Raw genomic sequence first — 20,691 nt, 5'->3', positions numbered from 1 at the left:
AGTTAATGTTAATTTTATTCTACTTTTGAATTTGAAAAAAATTTTCTGGGTCTTATTTTCTTACAGACTTAACCACTTAAATATATTCTCCTGTAGTACACTATTGGAGTGATCATCTCTGAGGAAACTGAATTCCTCCCAGGGAGAGAATAGAAAAGGCAAGCTTGGATTATTTTGGCAGAGAATCTATGATAAGTTTTAGAGATAGATCAACAGTTAAACTCCTACACTGACTTGGTGATAAAATATAAATTGGTGTTCATTTCTTAGAATTAAAAGTAGTCAGGGAAAGGTCTAATGGCTCATTTTTCTTTGGGCTTTTTGCCTGGAGTATATTTAAGGCAAAAGAAACAAGGAAGGAGGATGTTCATTTGCTTGAGCACAACCTCCTCTCCTTTTCTACATCACTTTCTTTCTTTATAATTCTAGCTGTACCTTTTCAAATACAACTGTATGAAAAATCCCTTGATTGCCCCCCCCTTTCTCTCAGCTGCTAGATTCAGTCCTATTCTGTCTCTCTTTATGGCAACGCTAGGCTATCACTTCAGTGAGGAAACAAAGGCCCTAACATGAAACAGTACTGAGAATAAAATGAATCAGTAAGAGCTTTTGAAAGTATTACAGGGTATTTTGGGAAGCAGCAATTCTATGATGTTAAAAAAAATAATCCTAACAGCCTAAGGGAAAGAACATTTCAAAAGTCTTGCTTTAGCAACCAAGAACTTGATAAAATGCTCTTGAAGTTCCTGTTAGGCAAGATAGAAGACCCGATAACCCCAAGAGGAAAGGTAACCCTGGTCCCAATTCTGTTCAGCAGACCTTTATTTTGGAAATTCTTTTAGACACTGTTAAAAGGATTTAGACAGTACTTTGAAAAGTAATGTCTAAAAGTATGTTAGTAATTAGCCTGGTCTTGTGGCTAATTACATGTTAAAAATTGCTAACCTACCCCCTTTTCCCTCCAGTTTCCGTTTCCATTTTCAATTTCATCTGGAATTTTCCAAAGGTACTATCATATAAAATGCTCAAAAGACTTCAAAGACATTGTAGCCACATGGGAACTTCATTTTTTTAGTATGACCTTTTCTCCTTTCTTTCCTTTTGATTCAAACTGGCCTGTCCAGCACCCTGACTCACCCACCTCCTTCTCCATTGAGTGTCCACTCCCTTAATAATCAAGCCCTCAAGACAATGACGTTCAAATAATCTTAGGAACAAAGCCTCCTGTCAACCAAAGACACAGAGTTTTGGTCAAAGTAGAGATAATATCTAGGCCTCAGTTGTGTTTTAGCTACAGGCCCAGAAAAGCAGCAAAACCAGATGCACTGATCAACTACCCCCCACCCTAGCACAGACCAATCAGTAGAGACCACGATCCTGACCACGACCCTAACTCCCTTAGTCACCATGACTGATGATTTTTTCTCCTATACAGTCCATCCCCTAGAAGCCCTTGGGGAGCCAGGTCTTTGAGCATTAGCTCACCTACGACTTCAGGTGTGGGCCACTTCCTGAAAATAAACCCTTACTCTCTTTGCTGCAAACTCCTGTTCATGTCTTATTGGACTTTGATGCACACAGGCAAACAGGCCCCTTTAGTCCAGTAATATCATATAAACACTGTATCTACCCTGGAATGATCACCTCCAGATTTCTTTCATGTGACAGAAATATATTTAAGCTATTGTTTTAAGTTTCTGTTATCTGGAGGTGAATGACTTTTCTGATACATGTAAGTTCTCAGTTCAATTTCTTTTTTGTTTCTTTCACAGCATTTAACATTTTTAAGTTATGTCTTTGTGGTTTTGTTGTTATTGTGTTTCCTACTAGAATGTCTACTCTATGACTACAGAGACTGTGTCTGTTTAGTATACCACAACACTAACTCCCTTAGTCACCATGATTAATGATTTTGCCCTTATAAAACACATCCTCTGGAAGCCATCTGGGAGCCAGATCTTTGAGCATTAGCTAACCTGTGACTCTGGGCCAGCCAATGCCTAAAAATAACCCTTACTTTTTTTGCTGCAAGCTCCTGTTTGTGTTTTATTGGGCTGTCATGCACGAGGGCAAATGGACCCCTTTAGCCTCTTAGTCTAGTAACATCAGTATTACAAACCGTGGCAGTTGTCAGCTTTGACAAGAAAAATAAAAGTCTCCTCTGCCTACCACCCCCTTCAGCACCATCAGGAAAGACAACAAAATTAAAGTACTTACACTCTTGAGTTCTCTGCTATAGGCAAACAAACAAACAAAAAAAAGCCCACTAGAATGGAAATTTTTCAGATAGACATACCACAATGAAAAAATTAATGCACATTAAAAATTTGCCTCCCATTTCCCAACTTAGGTTACATCCCTAAACAAAAATATTGAGGAAAAGAGTATGGATATTAAGGATGTACTTTAAGATCATTTTAATAGATTTTCAATAAGAATAAATATAAATTCAATCCATCAGCGATACTGCACACTATATAAATATGAAAAAGAACCTTTGACAATGAAACTTGAAACAGACAGGAATCAAATGCAGACATAAATAAGAAATGTACCTGCTTGATGGCTGTAACAGTTATAACAAAGAAAAGTGGAAGTCCACTGGTAACTGGGCTAGTTGGTGTGTCTACTGTGACCTAGGTAAAGAAATTAAATTGAAAGTAAAATGAAAATAAGCCAGTAACTTATATGCAGCACATACATGCTGCAAAAATTTCAGACAGAATGCAGACAAAACATATTTCAGTAGCAGGGTGAATGTTAACTTTCATTAAAACAAAAGCAATCCACACAGCAATTAGTTTCAGAAAATAGTTCAAAATCAGGTTTAGTTTTCATCCCAGCTTGAATTAACCCCTTTGCTGAAATACATCCATTCATTTACCATCTACTTGTTGAGCACCATTCTGTCAGCCACTGCGCTATTATCAGCCAGGCTCTAGAGATGCTGCTTTAAAGAGATGGAGAATAGTCCCTGACCTCATATAGCTGGCAGCTTACAGGGAAAACCAGGCATTAAACAAATGATACCTTGAGATCTGAAGAGTAAACAAAAGTTAACTAGATGAAAGGGGGGTGCTTTCCAGAAACAGTAAACAGTGTATACAATGCCGCTAATGGCAGGAGGGAGTGTGGTACAGGTAAGGAAATAAAGGAAGCGAGTAACAAAAGTGTGTGGTGTGAGAAGGGGCTGGAGAGGGAGACGGGCCAGACCAAGCAGGGCCCCCTATGCTAGAATTCATTCTTTATCCCACAAACAGTGGGAAATAACTGAAGCTTTTAAGCAGGGAGAGGTCATAGAAGAACTACACTTTGAAAACATTCTCACTGCATTGTGGAAAATAAAATGGAAGGGAACAAGAGTGGAGGCAGGGAGTCCATTTAGGAGGCTACTGTTCTAATCCTCATAAAAAATAATGGCTTGAATGAGGGGAGTAGCAGCAGACATGGAAAGATGTTCCAGAGATATTTAGGAAGCAAAAATGGCAGGGCTGGTAAGGAATTTGTTGTAAGGCGTGATTAAAGATGTCTTCCAAGTATCTGGTTAACATGGCTGGTGGATGTCATCATTCACTGAAATAGGAAACAGTGAAAGAGAACGAGAACTAGATTTGAGGGACAGAGGACCAGGAGTTCCATCTGCCCTCACAATTCATTGATTCTCATCTCCAACCCCCACCCAGACCTGGCCCTGCCACACACGCTGTGTTGTAGACGTAGGCTTTTACATGGCTCTGTGCCTTCCTGCACAGAGATACCAGTCTCTAATCTTTCAAGGCTCAGTTCAGATATCACCTACTCTTTGAAGAGTTTTCAAGCTCCTCTTGACTAGAAAAAAAAAAAAAAAAATCACTACTTCCACCGTATCCCCATAACATTTTGCTCATGCTACTTGTATGACTTTTACTACATTAAATTAAGTGAATACATGACTGGTTTTGGCTATAACATAAATTCCTTAAGGACAGAAAAGCTGTATCTTGATCTTCATTGCACCTAAAATCTTTGTTGTATGGACTACTGAATGGCACTTAAGAGGTGCTTGCTGTATGGTCACTAAAATTGAACTGAAATGCACTGTACACCAAGTGGAAGGACTCTTGTGTACATAATTCTCTACGCAGTTTATTTTACGCTGTTCTGTAAGACATCTTACCACGGATGTAGGGGACCCCCTTTTAAAATGCCCCATCATTCAAAATTGAAATTGGCTCTTTTCCCACATCACAACCCAGATTGGTTTTAAGTAGCAGGGCTAAATTAAATTACTGTACCATTTACTCAAAGACTTAAAGTGGATAAACAGAAGCACTTAACAATCAATAAGGTATCTGAACAATTTCATGGGGATGTTTCTGCTTCATTTTAAAAAATGAAATGAGAAAAGAAGTACCTTTAATGTAGTAAGATTTTCAGGGGTTGATTTTGGCAAGGGAAAGATTTTAATAGCTTATAGACTTAAAAATGGAAGATGCAATTTAAAATGTCTAAATACTAGGCTTTCTCTCTTAAAGTAAATGAATGAAGAGCAAAACTGATAATCAGGAAGATAAGTGATAAATTTTCAATTAAGCTGAAACTAGTGTTTAATAAAGTAAACTATTAACCTAATCTATTTACATTTTGATATATACCATTGCATTCAATGGTATTGAATACATGTCCTTTTAGCATGAACAAAGATATGAAATCCATGACAATTTTTAAAAAGAAACAGTTGCAACAAGTTTTCTAGTAAAAGTGCTACTTTAATATAAACCTTAAAATGTAATATTAGTACTTTAAAAAGTATTACTATAATAAGCCCTGAAACATCTTTTTAATCACAGAGCATTTTAAGATTAGAAATGGATTGAAAATTTGTGAAGTAATTAAGTTTCTAAATGTGGAGTGGCATTTATGGCGCTCTTACCTGTACAAGGAAAATTATGAGAAAATAAAAATTTGCAATTCTTCTAAACTGTTCAAACAGATTCTTTGGGATGAAATTCCAAAATGTATACTGTAAAGAAGAAAAAAATTATCAGAAAGCAAACTTAAAAAAATCTTAGTAATAATGACTCATATGGGTCCAGGTTATCACTACACTTTAAACCTCACACATACGAATAAGCATATACTTAGAGCTATAGTAAATAAACACTTTTTAGTAATCAAGTTGCACTTTGACCATTACAATTGGGCCATCTAGTCCCATATCTCTGTCCTCTCTGACATGATTTAAATTAGGTCCCTTGTTATATGCTCTCATATTATCCAATAACAATTGTTGTAGTGAATAATTATATATGTGTGTATTTTTTATTAAATTTTTTACAATTACACAAAGTAGACACCCAATAAATTAGTTGGATGAATGACTGAACAAATTAAGTCCTCTGGCTCAGCTAACCTCTGGAGTCTTGATCACAATCACAGATATAACTCTGTCCCTATCGGTACCTCTCCCCTCCATGACAGCTGAGTTATACACATAACCCTGGGTCAACAAGGGATTTCACTTTAGTCAACAGCATAATCCTGGGCTTTTGTAACTGGTTATAGGTAAAGGTTTAAAGGCTAAATTGTACATGAGCAGGAGGAGAGACCTTTTGGGCCAACTGTCAAATCGCATAGATTTTCTCACTGGTACCTTAAGCTCCAGGACTGGATTAATTAAAAATCACCAGAAGAAGTTGGAATTTCTAGATATTTTAATAGAACAGATCAGAAACCAATAAGAATGGAATGTTTCTTTCTTATTGTTTCTAAATTTATACTAGAACAATCTCAGCCTAAAGTATCTCCATAATGTGAGAAAATATGCATTAAATTAAGTAAGTTGAATGAAAAGTCAAAGTCACAGAACATGACATAGAATATGGGAATTTACTACTAACTCCTCTTTAAAAGGTTTATGGGCTCAAGATTTCCCAAGGGAATACCAAGAAAATGAAGATGAATAGAGGGAAACATATTTAGTGATGCAGCTGCATTATAACCAACAGATAACCCATGAAGTTCTACCTCCAATTTTCAGAAGTGTCTCAAGGAAGCCCATTCAAAATGAAGTGCAAATTGTGTGTGCATGGACATCACTTGGGAGAAGAGAGTCCACACTTTCATCAGATACCCACAGCAGCCTTGGGGATCAAAAACACTAATCCACTTTTTTGTGTGTGATTAAAGTTTATTTGAACAGAAAATACTTTCTCTGTCTACAAAATTTGTTTCCTGGCCAAGGGGGGCAGATCTCTCCAGAGAACTAAGGCCAGGTATACAGTTCTGTGGATATATATATGTGCATGGTGGCTGAAGTCCCTTCACCAAAGTGCCTCTCTCTCATGATGGTTTCTTCAGGGAGGGGAAGAGAGCACCTGGGTGAAGATCTGGGAAGATTTTGTGTAGGCCAGGCAAATAGGCTATACCTTGAAGAAGCCCGCAGTCTCCTTGGATACCACTACTGCAGGTATCTAATGAGGCTAAGTACGATATGATGTCACTCATGTGGAATATAAAACAAACTCGTGGACACAAACAACAGTGTGGGGATTGCCATAGGGAAGGGGGTGGGGGTGACAGGGGCCTAATATATGACAACAGAAGATGATTTGACTTTGGGTGGTAGATACACAGTGGAATACATAGATTGTGTAACATAGAAATCTACACCTGAAACCTAGGTGATCTTATTATCCAATGTCGCCCAATAACTTTAATTTTTAAAAAAACTTAGAAAAAAAGAAACCAAAACCAAAAAACACTGATCCAGTCATTTTGAAGCTGATGTCCAGATCAACATGTAACTGTTCCAATAACAGGCTAAGAGCTGAACTTCTAGCTTGCTGACCTAACTAAAGGATTTTTAATTAAACAAACATTAGGAACTGTTCAGAGTCCTCTGATGGGTCTTAATACATAAAAGAAAACATTTTTGTTGTTTCTAGGGTGCCACTGTTCCTTTACCACTTTTCTACCTTCCTGAAGAACGGGCCTCTTGAGGAACTCGGGTTATTCCCTTTACAGGAAACTACTGCTGTATGTCCTCTTCTTTCCTATTTCAGGTCATGAGCTATTATGAGCTACAACACAGATGGACCTACAGGGTATTATGCTAAATGAAATAAGTCAGACAGAGAAAAACAAAACCATATGATTTCACTTATATGTGGAATCTAAAACAAAATAAACAAGCAGGACAGAAACAAACTCATAGGAAAAGAATCTTTAATGGTTGCCAAATGGAAGGGGTGGGGGAAAACGGTGAAGGGATGTAAAGTAGAGCACAGGGGATACAGTCAATATTTTAATAACTATGTGTGGTGCCAGGTGCGTACTGGAAATATCAGGGGGAAGGAACACTTTGTAAAGTATATGATTATCTAACCACTATGCTGTATACATGAAACTAATACTAAATAATATTGAATGTAAACTATAATTTTAAAAAATAAAAAACTACAGCATAGGGAATATAGTCAATAATATTACAATAACTATGTATGCTGCCACGTGGGTACTAGACTTACTGGGGTGATCACTTAATAAGTTATATGAATGTCTAATCAATATGCTGTCCACCTGAAACTAATATAATATTGTATACCAACTGTAACTGAAAAAATAAAAAATTGTTTAAATAAACTCAAAGTTCCAAACAAACAAACAAAAAACGTTAAAGAGCATATCATAGCCCCCTTACCACGGGTGCCTAACAAGAAATCTTGATTAAAACTTGTTTGTTAGCCATTTACTCTTTTGCTCCAACTTAAAAGCAAATTAAGCTTCTCATCTCTATTACAATATAAAAGTCATATAGCATACATTATTTCAAGGCAAACCAAGAAAACCCTCCTTTTTTAGAGTTATCCGATTAAAATTTAAATGGAATTAAAGCCATATACACCAAGTTATTCAAATTGACTTGTTTACCTAAATAGTAGTCTCAGACTTAGTTGCTATAAACCAATTACAATGTTAATTCATAGGAAGAAAATGTTTTTAACATTTCTTTCAGTAACAATGAGAACGGAGTTTTTTGGAGGGCCATAAGTAAGTTCTCACTCAAAGAAGTAAGTGAATCTTAACATGCAATTATGAAATTCAATAGCAACACTGACATTTAGAACATGTTTAAAAATGGGTTCTACAGAAAACTGTCAGCTTTCCAAGTATATACAATCCATTTCATAACTACTCTATAGTGAACATAACTGGTACACAAATGTGGCCACTAAAGATGCAATTATGTGGGGGAGGGTTAAGATGGCAGTGAAGTAGATGGATCAATCTAGCATCCCTCTCAAAACCAAACTGGAATTAAAACTAAATTGGGGGATATTTACCCTGAAATACCAGTTGAAGAATGGCTGAAGAGGAGACCTTTAAACAAGGAAGGGCAAAAACTACCTCGAGACTGGTAGAAAGGCCGGGGTCATGAGAGGGACTGGCCCGGAGCCAGCGAAGGGTAAAGAGGGTTACCTCGGAGAGGAGAGGCCTGGACCCCAGGCAGGGCACTCCAGCCGAGAGAGCCAGAGCTGGCAGTAGCTGCCCATGCAGCAACCAGCGGTGGGGCTTCTACCGGCCAGGGAGCTGAGACTCCCCAAGACAAAGCAACTTTCTTTTTTTTTAAATTTAAAATATTACAAATGTCCCTTTATCTCCCTAATGACCCATTCTACCTCATCCCACCCCCCTCCTCAGTCCCCCTCCCCACCATTGTCCATGTCCTTGGGTTGTGCATATGTGCATATAAATTCTTTGGTTACTCTCTCCCCCTCCACCCACCCACCCTCCTCCATCCCTCCAACATTCGTCAGTCCGATCTATGTTTCCATGTCATTGAATCTATTCTGTTCATCAGTTTATTAAGTTCTTTAGGTTCCACATATAAGTGAGATCATTTCACAACTTTTTTTAAAAAGGGCTGGCGTACTGCCCTGGCTGGCTTGGCTCAGCGGTTGAGCATCAACCTATGATCCAGGAGATCCAGGTTTGACGCCCAGTCAAGGCACATGCCTGGGTGGCAAGCTTGATTCCCAGCAAGGGGCATGCAGGAGGCAGCCGATCAATGATGACTCTCATCACCGATGTTTCTCTCTCTCTCTCTCTCTCTCTCTCTCTCTTTTTCTCTCTCTCGGTCTCCCTTCCTCTCTCTGAAATCAATAAAGACATTTAAAAAAAAGGGGGTGGCACACTGAATTTTCGTTCCCAGCCACTCACCCTAGGTTTCATGGAGGGAGAGCAGTGTGGACTGGAATTGCCTGAGAAGAGACGGGTGGAAGGAATTGGGGAGAGTCACGGGGGAGTAAATGTGGGGATACCTGTGCTGGGTGATCACCCCGCCATTTTTCCTGAAAGGCACAAGCCCCTCCCACCAGCAGAAGCCTGTGGAAAGGCAAATACCCCACCACACGGCATACAGCTTGCCCTACCCTAAGGAATCCCCCTCACCCCACCCTTAGGAATCCAGTGCACCCCACCCTGCATCTCAACCCCTGATGAGGAGGCAGTAGTCTCAATCTCAAGGAGCATCAGTGACTGGCTTTGGAGCGAGGCGATTACCTCCAAATTACTGGGAACATGGCTGATGCTCCCCTCTGACAGGAGAGCTAATAGAAACTCCTGACTTCTGGCAGACCTCACCAGCTGCCTAACAAGGGTTCCACACTGGAGAGGTCAGTGATATTCTAGGAAAGGCTCAGTTGAATGGCTCTGTGACAGAGAACACACCCACCGTCTTCCCTGAACTTTTGCTGACCTGCCTCAGGGTCCCATGCTGCTATAAAGTCAAACTATGAGTTCAGATTGGCGCCTCCCATGGGCAGCAAAGACCAGTGGAAGCAGCCACATGTTGTGGATCGCTTGAAGCTTTGAACAGGTTGCTGAGAGCCAAACGTGCTAACAGGACTATTGTAAGAAGAAGTAGAGAGAGAGGAACATAGGCATAAAGAATAAAAATGGCGATAAATAAGTACCTATTAATAATAACCTTAAATGTAAATGGATTAAACACTGCAATCAAAAGACATAGGGTAGGTGAATAGATAAGAAAACATGACCCATATATATGCTGTCTACAAGAGACCCACCCTCAGCACAAAAGACTCACACACAGGGTGAAAGAGAAGGGATGCAAAAAAATTTCCATGCAAATGGAAACAAAAACAAAGTGGTGGTAGCAATACTAATATCTGACAAAATAAACTTTAAAACACACACCATAACAAGAGACAAAGAAGGTCACTACATAATACTAAAGGGATGGATCCAACAAGAGGATGTAACTTTGGTAAACATACATGCACTGAATATACGAGCACCTAAATATATTAAAAAACTCCTGGAGGACTTTAGGGAGAGACAGACAGCAAGAGTCATAGGAGGGGACTTTAACACCTGACTGACATCACTGGATAAATCTTCCAGACAAAAAAATAAAATCAACAAGGAAAGTGACTTTAAACAACACACCAGATCAGATGGATTTAATTTAATCCAAAGCTAGAGGACATGTTAGGACACAATATAAGCCTTTACAAGTTCAAGAAGACTGAAATCATAACAAGCATTTTCTTGGATCACAATGACATGAAAGTAGAAATCAACTACAATTAAAAAAACCCAACAACTCTAAAACAAACACACGGAGGCTAAGTAGCAAGTCATAAAACAATGAATGGGTTACCAATGAGATCAAGGAAGAAATAAAAAACTTCCTGGAAACAAATGAAAATGAACACACAACATCACATCTATGGGACACAGTGAAAGCAGTCCTGTGAGGGAAGTTCACAGGTTTACAGGCTTACCTCAAGAAACAAGAAAAGCTCAAATAAAAGATCTAACACTACAACTAAAAGATTTAGAAAGAGAACAAGAAAAGCCCAGAGGAATTAGAAGGAAGGAAATAATAAAAATCAGAGTGGAAATAAATGACATAGAGACTAAAAAAACACTACAAAAGATCAGTAAAACCAAGAGCAAGTTCTTTGAAAAGATAAAAAAGAATGATAAGCCTTTAGCCTCATCAAAAAACAAAGAGAGAGGACTCAAGTAAATAAAATCAGAAATGAAGGAGGCAAAACAAAACTGACACCACAGAAATAAAAAGGATTGTAAGAAAATACTATGAACATCTAAACTGGACAACCTGGTTGGAATGGACAAATTCATGGAAACATATAATCTTCCCAAACTCAATCAGGAGGAACCAGAAAACATGAATACACCAATCAGAAAGAACATATGCACCCCTATGTTCATAGCAGCATTATTTACAAGAGCTAAGCTCTGGAAACAGCCCAAGTGACCATCAGTAGATGAGTGGATAAAAAAGCTGTGGTATATTTACACCATGGAATACTATGCAGCTGTACAGAAGAAGAGCTCTTATCCTTTGTGACAGTATGGATGTACCTGGAGATTATTATGCTAAGTGAAATAAGAGAGACAGAGAAAAGCAAATATGACATGATCTCACTTATATGTGGAATGTAATTGACAAAATAAAGACAAATAAAATAGGTCCAGAGGCATGAAAGCATAAAACAGAATGACAGTTCTCAGGGGGATATGGGGGGGCAGGAAGAGATTAACCAAAGAACTTATATGCACATATGCATAGCCCATGGACACAGACAATAGTGAGGTGAAGGCCTGGGGTGGGGTGGGGGCCGAGTGAAGGGGGGTGAAGGGGGGAAGGGAGGAAAATGGGAGACACCTGTAATTCTGTCAACAATAAAATTAAATTATAAAAAAGATGCAATTATGTGAAAAAAAAATTGTGGGTCAGCACCTCCAACATTTACCAGTTAATTTAACTTGAAACTGAAAATGTTATAAGCTTTCCTAATTCAATCAAAGGAGGGAGGTCGACGTTGAATTGAATCAAAGTTTGAGAATCTATTATTTCAACTTCAGCAAAGGGAGGGTTTAGAACATTACTTGTTTTTACCTGAAGTCCAAAATTTTTTCTGATTTAGCATTAAAAATGCTGATGGTGTAGCTAATGCTCCAAATAACTTGTTCTATTGTGTAAGTACATCACAAGGGAAAGGGGAACAGTTAAAAATGAAGTAGTAACTATTTAAAGTAACTACTAAAGTTAGCAGCCAACTGTGAATGAGCTATCAGAAGGAGCACTGACTTTTCTAAGTACTAGGATTTGGATGTGATGGAACAAAATAACTATGCTTTAAAGTTAGGTGTAAATAAGTTCCCAGTTGTAAATAAGCAGAGCTCTACCTTGAGTAACTGTCCAGTATGTTAAATTACTGTATCCATTTTACTATCAACTCTCCTTGTTACAGGCATTAAATACAATTTTGAGCATCATAGCAGTCTATTTTCATTCCCATTAACAATGTCAAGTAGAACTTTCTCTTTTTAAGTATCACTCTTTTCACCATAAATTCAGAAGATCAAAGGGAGTTACTAGAATATTACTACATTAGGATTTAGTAACTTTAGTTAAAACAGCACCTTCGGGGAATTCAATAAGACTCGGCCAAAAAGATCATCACTCATCATCAGAGAAATGCAAATTAAAACTACAATGAGATATCACTTCACACTTGTCAGAATGGCTCCATCAACAAATCAACAAATGACACATGCTGGGAAGGATGTGGAGAAAGGGGACCCTAGTACACTGCTGGTAGTAATGCAGACTGGTGCAGCCACTATGGAAAATAGTATGGAGTTTCCTCAAAAAATTAAATATGGAACTGCCTTATGACCCAGCGATTCCTTTTCTGGGAATATATCCAAAAAAACCCAAAACACTAATTCAAAAGAATATATGCACCCCTATGTTCATTGCAGCGTTTACAATAGCTAAGATCTGGAAGCAGCCCAAGTGCCCATCATTAGATGAGTGGATAAAAAAAGCTGTGGTACATTTATACAATGGTATACTACGCAGCGGTAAAAAAAGAAGAAAATCTTACCTTTTGCAACAGCATGGATGGACCTGGACAGTATTATGCTAAGTGAAATAAGCCAGTTAGAGAAAAACAAGTACCATATGATTTCACTTATATGTGGAATCTAATGAACAAAATAAACTAACAAAGTAGACAGACTCATGGATATAGAGAACAACTGACAGCTGTCAGAGGGGAGGGGGTTTGGGGCTCACTGAGAAGGGTGAAGGGATTAAGCACAGAAAAGACTCCTGGACACAGACAACAGTATGGTGACTGACAGAGGAAAGGGGGTGGGGAGAGGGAGAAGGTAAAGGGGGGATAAATGATTACAGAATGAGACTTGGCTTGGGGTGGCAAGCACACAATATACAGATGATTCACTGTAGAACCGTATACCTGAAACCTGTATAATTTTATTAACCAATGTCACCCCAATAAATTCAATAAAAAAAAAAGACTCAGACGAAAAGATGTCTAATAAATTCTATGGCAATTCCGATTTTTAAGCTGAGGGTAAACACTAATGTAATTTTAGGCTTGAAACTTTAATCTAAGATATTTTTTTTACGTAAGAGTACTAAGCTTAACCTTGGGCGAACCTTCAAAGAGTTAGGTGGAGTTCACTGATTCTTATCCCACTGAAGAGCCTTCAAGATGAGGCTCAGGATTTTTAAAGGAAAGAAATATGGAAAAGAGAAATATGATGAAATCTAAAGATCCTAGCAGGAATAATCAATTCTTCTTTTGCTAGAGGTGGTGATTTCGGAATTTTGTACCAACTACAAAATTCTGTTGATTCCCAAAGGTCCCTGCAGAGTACATTAAAGGAGGTAGGCTACAGAGGACAAATTTCTCTAAAGAAAATGTTTGTGTTTTAATTTTTAAAAAATATATCTGAATGCATTTCAGAGAGAGGAAGGGAGAGGGAGAGGGAGAGAGAGATAGAAACATCAATGATGAGTCATCATTGATCGGCTGGCCTCCTGCACACGACCAAATGGGGATCGAGCCCAAAACCCTGGGGCATGTGCCCTGACAGGAAACTGAACCTCAGTCTCCTGGATCCTAGGCTGATGCTTAACCGCTGAGCCACGCCTGGCCAGGCCAAAGAGAGAATCTTAAAAGCAGCAAGAGAAAAGCAGTTAGTTACCTACCAGGGAGCACCCATACAAGTGTCAGCTGATTTCTCAACAGAAACTTTGCAGGCCAGAAGGGAGTAGCAAGAAATATTCAAAGTGATGAAAAGCAAGAACCTACAACCAAGATTACTCTACCCAGCAAAGCTATCATTTAGGGCTGAAGGTCAGATAAACAGCTTCACAGATAAGAAAAAGCTAAAGGAGTTCACCAGCACCAAACCAGTATTACATGATGTTGAAGGGTCTTCTTTAACAAAAAGCTAATGAACAAAAGAATCTGACAAACAAAATAGACCCAGAGACATTGAAGCATACAACAGACGCTCATATCTCAGAGGGAAGGGGAGTGGGGGGTGGGAAGAGATTAACCAAAGAAGTTATATGCATATATGCATAACCCATGGATACAGACAATAATGGGGTAAAGGCCTGGGGAGCGGGTGGGAGCAAGATGGAGGGGGTCAATGGGGGAAATAATGGGACACCTGTAATAGTTTCAACAATAAAGATAAATTTAAAAAAAAAGACAAAGTGATGCTTTTAAAAATACTGCCTTTTGGGTGGAATAATTACCGCAGTTGATATATGACTGGTATAAGTGCACATCAATGTATGCATATATAAATACACCAGCTTCCTCAGAAGCATAAATAAAAATAAGTGCATTATGTGGCTCACTATATGAGTATACACTGAGTTAAAAAAAAAACTCACCTTAGATGAAACTATTCTATTATCACAAAATCTTTGTGCAATGTAATCTTCTGCTACTGAAATCGGATGGTTGCCAACAAACACGGTGCGTGTACCAACTCGTTTCTCTTCTGCACACTGACCAAGAGAAAGAGGGGAAAAGTCAGTTTTTTATCACATTTCTCCATGTTTCTACAGAGCTCAAAATTCTCATCTAAGCATCTTTGACTAGTCTAGAGAGAGAAATACTAATAGAGAAGAAAACCTTAGTAGTAATGACAAACTCCACTAAGCTCTTAGTTGCTGATTTAGTAAGTGTTGCTTGAGCCAACTGTTCTGAGGCCAATGCTGAAATTCTGAAATGTTTAAATTAAATAAAGTATTCTAGGGAAACAATAATTTTTTATTGCCAGTTATTTTTCTTTCACCCACAGAATCTCAACCATCACCATCACAACAACACACTAACTTAGGAAAGGTCAGACTGAAATATTTAGTTTTTACACAACTATTGATGACAACCTTGTCATTACCCTTACCAGACAGCAGAAAACAGAATTCAAATTACTTCTAAACACAAAATAATTACTTATAAGGATACAGAAATACTACTGAATGATCAACTATTTCTACAGAGAAAAATGGTAAATTCTTTGGCTTTACAGCAAAGACATTCCTTTGGCTCTCTCAGGGACTATTGTCAAAAAGTCTCACTTCACAAATCATCTCTCTAATGTCCCTTTAAACTTTTTAAAAAGCAGATCTGCTGAATCTATAAGTTCCAAGGTTGAGCTCCATTTTACCTCACCCTTGTATTTCACCGAGACTTCACTCTTTCTTTTCTTAAATCAGGATAATACGTTTTCTTATATAAATTTGGGACAGTCTCCTTTGATGGTACTTTACAGTATCATGTTTGAGACAACCATATATTTAAGTCTAAGGAAGTATGACAGAAACCAATATCCACTTATATATTTCCATTATTTTTAAAAAAGATAATCCCTCAACCTAAAATGTTTTAAAAGCATACTGCCACAAAGACTTTCCTTCATTTCAATGATCTATTCAAAGGTCAAAGATATAAATCTCTAACCCAAAACAATCATTTTAAACAAACTACTTAGAGCTTGCGAAGATCTCCACATGTCTATGTTTATATATATTCTAAGTCAGAATTTTTACACCTTATATAGATAGTACAGGGAACATATTTTATTTTGAAAAAATAAAAATCACCCTCAAAATATAGATAAAGTCTCTTGCTCACCCTTTTTAATTTAAGCTTATTAAATATTTAGTGGAGTATTTCCTTCAAAATCTGTAGGGAATCAACTGAAGAGTAACTGCGACAAACTGAAGTAGGAGAGACTGAGGATACATATAAAGGGTAACTTCTGGAAATCTACCCTGGCATGAGGCTAAGAGAGGTTGTGGGAATCTATCCATGGCAAGCTGAAAAAAGCCAGTATCAGTGCTGAACAACTTAGCTATTTACCCACCTGCCCAAAGACAGGGCATTAGAACTGACTGTGCAGGTCCTTCACATGTCAAGAGTCAGTGATTATAGCAGGTAAATTTTCAAACATTCTTGGAAACCAGTAAGGAATACCTTTGCCAGAATGGTAGCTATATACATTTTGCTTCAGAAACTGATTTTGTCTGCAACTATAATATATCAGGTCTGACACGGTTTACAGATAAGGGCACTAAATTTCCCATAATATCAATTTTTCAAAACAGAAACTGAAGTTGAATACATCTTCTAAAATCATACTTTATTCTGCTTCACACTTACCCTGACCATCTGTTGCAATTACCATCTCACTGTAGTCTCTACGACACTTGAACCTTATAATGTACCAACTCGAATTACAGATTTTGTCAAGTCCATATACACACTGCAATTTACAACCTTTAGTTTGATATTCATAAGGTTGTTTAGTTTTTCACACAAGCAAGAAATGGCATAGAGTAAATAAAAAAGAGCTAACTTTTATGTCAGTTCTCAGATAATTCTGCAAATGGAAAGTGGGGGGGAGTAAAAGGAAAAGAGGCAGAGGGTCGGTGAGTGTTTTCTGCAGGATGTTTCATGTGCTGCCAATATAAATTGTTCCCCTCAGTTAACAATGGTCACTGATTAACTTAACAGAAATGAACTGGTACTTCCTCAATTCTGAATTGTCTTCAAGTTTCTTCTCTGTCAGGTCATAGGATTCCAGAGAACAAAAGGAAGGAATGAGCATAATGCAATTTTTTCAGACACATGATATTTTTATGAATTCTCTATATCTGAATAGCATTTAGTTTCCCTAAGTGCTTTCCCCATACATTATCTCTGGGATCTCTTTCAAATAGGCCTAACTGACCTCTCTATCTCCATTTAATTGGAGAAAATGGATTAAAATTGATGTGTAGGTGGAAGGGGATAGAGTATTATTAGATGATGAAATAGAGGCCTAAGAGCTGTAGCATGTCCACTCCAGAGGATTTTCCACAAAAGGGCAAAGTCTCTTCAACCCCGGCAGGATGGGGTTTGGAGCTTCCTGAGAACTAGGGGTGAGGTGGGGTGAAAGATACTTTTCCATGCCTATTTCCATTCTAAAATCTGATGAACCTGCAATTTCTGGTGGAATTTGCTCTGTTTAATGTTGTTTGGTCTGCATATAAATGGTAATGCTGAACTTGTGTAAATTCACTGTAATTTTCCACTTGCTGCCAATGTAGTGTTAAGACAGTGGTTTTAGTTCCTGTGATTTTGAATAATATAGGTGCCTTGGCCAAAGCAGAGAAACTCCAAATAGGAATCATAATATAATTTACCATTTGGATGGCATACAATGTAGTCTGGAGTGGGTGTGTATGATTCCTGCCACCTTATAATGAATTTTAATCTATTAAGAATCCATCCTGTGTTGAACTGCTTCCCATCCAAATGTCCTCAGAAACAAAATTTTAAAAAATTGAAATATGCTGGCACCAATTCTATTTTAATGACACATCATACACTATAATGAAAAGTATAAAGAATATTTAAAAGTATATTTATAACATATGAATTAACAGAGAAAGCAATGTAATTTTCTTCAAGATAAAAATCATCCTTTTGTATTCGTTTCATACCTCCATAGTATAAACTGAATAGTTTTAAAAAAGCAAATAACTTTCACCAGAACATAGACTCTCAATAAAAAATCAGAGTAAAGTCATACTGTTATTCAACTGGCATCATCTTAAAATTCTATGCCTTTAGTAATCATAAAACACAGAAAGCTGTTGAAAGTATAATTTCTTTCTTGGTTTCTTCTAGACCAATGGCTCAATAAGAACTAAGGGAGAATTGAAATTTCAATACAGCCCAGCCGGGCTTGGCTCAGTGGTTGAGCGTCGACCTAGGATCCAGGCGATCAGGGTTCGATTCCCGGTCAGGGCACATGCCCGGGTTGCGGGCTGCAGCCGATCAATGACTGTCTCATCATTGATGTTTCTATCTCTCTCCCTCTCCTTTCCTCTCTCTGAAATCAATAAAGATATATTAAAAAAAAAAAACAACACAAAATTTCAATACAAGACTGTCACCATGAAAGCTGGCACAGGATCTGAAATGGAGCTCACCCTCTCCATCCTTTCAGGTATTGGCCAACTTAAATTTATCCCTTAGTCACAGATCAGTGGTTCTTAATTCTGGCCACACATTGGCTATAAACATAATACCAAAGCCTGCATCTTTTATTTAATGCTTAATTTTCTTTTTCTGGAAGCTCCCCAGGCAACAATTCTAATTTTAAGCCAGGACTGAGAACTGCTACAGAATCTCTCTAATTGAATTAGTGATTGTCCTTAACTAACATCATAAAAGTTTTTAGCCATAACCCTACATTTTTAAGTAATTAAAATAATTTTAAACAATTTTCTTTTCAAAGGATAAAATACAAATAACCCTCACATAGTGCCCCCTCCAAACATTTTAAACTGTTCACTAAATGAGATTCTCCTTCAAGGCAATTGCACGTGGCTAATCTACCATCAATTATTCAGATCACTGATAAAAATGACAGGCCATGATATAATGCAAAACAACTCGCTTTAGTAACAAATCATCACTGATGTCATTCTTGGAAAACACAGTATTATTTTTATTTTTAATCAGTCTGTTCTTTGTGAATTATTAAATCAAATATAAGTATTTGCTTTAAAAAGAGCAAAAAAAAAAAATCCTTATTAAAAATGTGAAAACTTGGCAATGATTTAAAACTGTTCTCTGCACCCCAGCCCCAAAGCTGTTTTCTTCTCTGAAGCACTAGTATATTTGAACAGCATCATCAGTCTTAAATAGTCCAAGTGAATTCAAAAGAGAAAGAAAGAGCATTTCATCAAACTTTCAGCCGTTTATTAAAATGCTCCCAAAAGTCAGCATTTTTGTACTAGGGTGTGGGAGGAGAGCACTACAGTGGAAACATTTCCAGTGTGTGCTAAACTTCTTGGTTAAAACTGATACGATGTATTTATTCAGTGGTCAAACTGCTGAGGTTTCCAAGCCCACTCCATTATAACAAGCCAAAAAATGTAATCTTGATGTATAATTTAGTCATAGCTTTAAAATGAGCCTTAAAATAGTACTTTTCAGATTTTGCTTTTACTGCATCTTTTTAAGTCATTAAGCTGTCTCTCCCTCCTTTGCCAGAGGTAGTGAAGCAAGACTGAGACATTTTGTATCTTCTTGCCTTTAAAGCTTAGTTATGGTCATATTAACCAAAACTCTCAAACACCTGATCAAAAGACAATTGAATATTCAAAGTACATCCCTAGACACAAAGATTGTCTCTAATTAGGCATTACTGGACAGCAGCACATTTAATTGAATAGAAACTGCTATAGGAAATAGATTAAGTCCCACAAAAACAAACACCTAAATCAGCAAGCACAATGCTTAGGAAATGGCAGTGACCGTAGGACTTGGATAACAACGACTTGTTTGGAAACTCAGAGTTAGACTTTCATTATCTAAATGTGATCCACTCAACAGTTTAATTTCAGTAGGAACAATCCATTCTGAGCGTTTCCAATCTGATCCTGCTACCCACTATGCTCTCAGCCGAAGGACCGAAGGACTACAGAAATGTGGCTCTAAAGATGAAATACAGCTCTTACAGGATGGCTAATAGAGAGTTGAGTCGAGTCGATAGATCAAAATGCTGTATTTAGTGATTCAAGATTCTTACAGGAATATTTTTTAATGATTCAGAGATTCTTCCATTTATAGAAAGTAACCTGAGACTTAAAGTTTGTCCTGGGGCTCCATTTCTTTGTTAACAGTATTTCTCCTGAGAGCCTGATGATGTGCACACAGTTAACTAGAAATGAACAGAACACATGTCTACAAGCCCTCAGAAGCTACTTTTCACTTTCACTACCCATATCTACACGCTACCTTGCATTCAAAACACTTAACAAAGTTTAAAAATCTATATTGGGAGGTACATAACTTGTATGGATAGGAACTGTGAGGCTGACTCGCACTCTAGCTATATATTCCTCATAGCCCTTGGGAAATGGATAAAAACACACATGCAAATAGAAAGCAAGTATAAAAAGGACCTAGGACCTCAAGGCCCAACCTGGCTGAAAAGAGACCAGAATAAAATACTGATTACGAACATCAGAGGCAGGAGGGAAAGATGGGACCCTCTGCATACCAACAAGTTAACACAATGGGAGCTAAATTGCTACAGATTAACAAGCAATTTGTACTAACCCCTGTGATCCTAGTGACGTTTCCCAGACTATGGGAAGACAGCCAATTGTGGCTTTCAAGTTTGTGTAGGTCCCAGGGACGTGGCAATGGACGCACTAGAAGACTGGTCTATTCCTTAAGACTTCAAAGCAGCACTGTGGTGGCCTGATCTCTGTTACAGCATTTTACACCTTTTTTGTTACTCTTCTCAAAAGAC

At 37.8% G+C, this 20,691-nt stretch overlaps 1 protein-coding gene across 8 annotated transcripts in view; it reads right to left on the bottom strand.

Moving 5' to 3' along the window:
- Positions 1-20,691, bottom strand: part of ATP11C (ATPase phospholipid transporting 11C (ATP11C blood group)) — a 144,095-nt gene that overhangs the window by 74,744 nt on the left and 48,660 nt on the right. For all 8 annotated transcript variants that reach the window (XM_081126277.1, XM_081126279.1, XM_081126283.1 and 5 more), the window contains exons 2-4: positions 14,762-14,878; positions 4,913-5,002; positions 2,556-2,636 (exon numbers count right to left, since the gene is read on the bottom strand). In XM_081126277.1, coding sequence (XP_080982403.1) covers positions 2,556-2,636; positions 4,913-5,002; positions 14,762-14,878 — 288 coding nt within the window. The remainder of the gene's footprint in view (positions 1-2,555; positions 2,637-4,912; positions 5,003-14,761; positions 14,879-20,691) is intronic.

The sequence above is a fragment of the Miniopterus schreibersii genome (genome assembly GCF_964146895.1).
Source record: "Miniopterus schreibersii genome assembly, chromosome: X".
In the NCBI taxonomy this organism is placed as follows: domain Eukaryota; kingdom Metazoa; phylum Chordata; class Mammalia; order Chiroptera; family Miniopteridae; genus Miniopterus; species Miniopterus schreibersii.
This window is presented reverse-complemented; position numbering and strand designations above follow the sequence as displayed.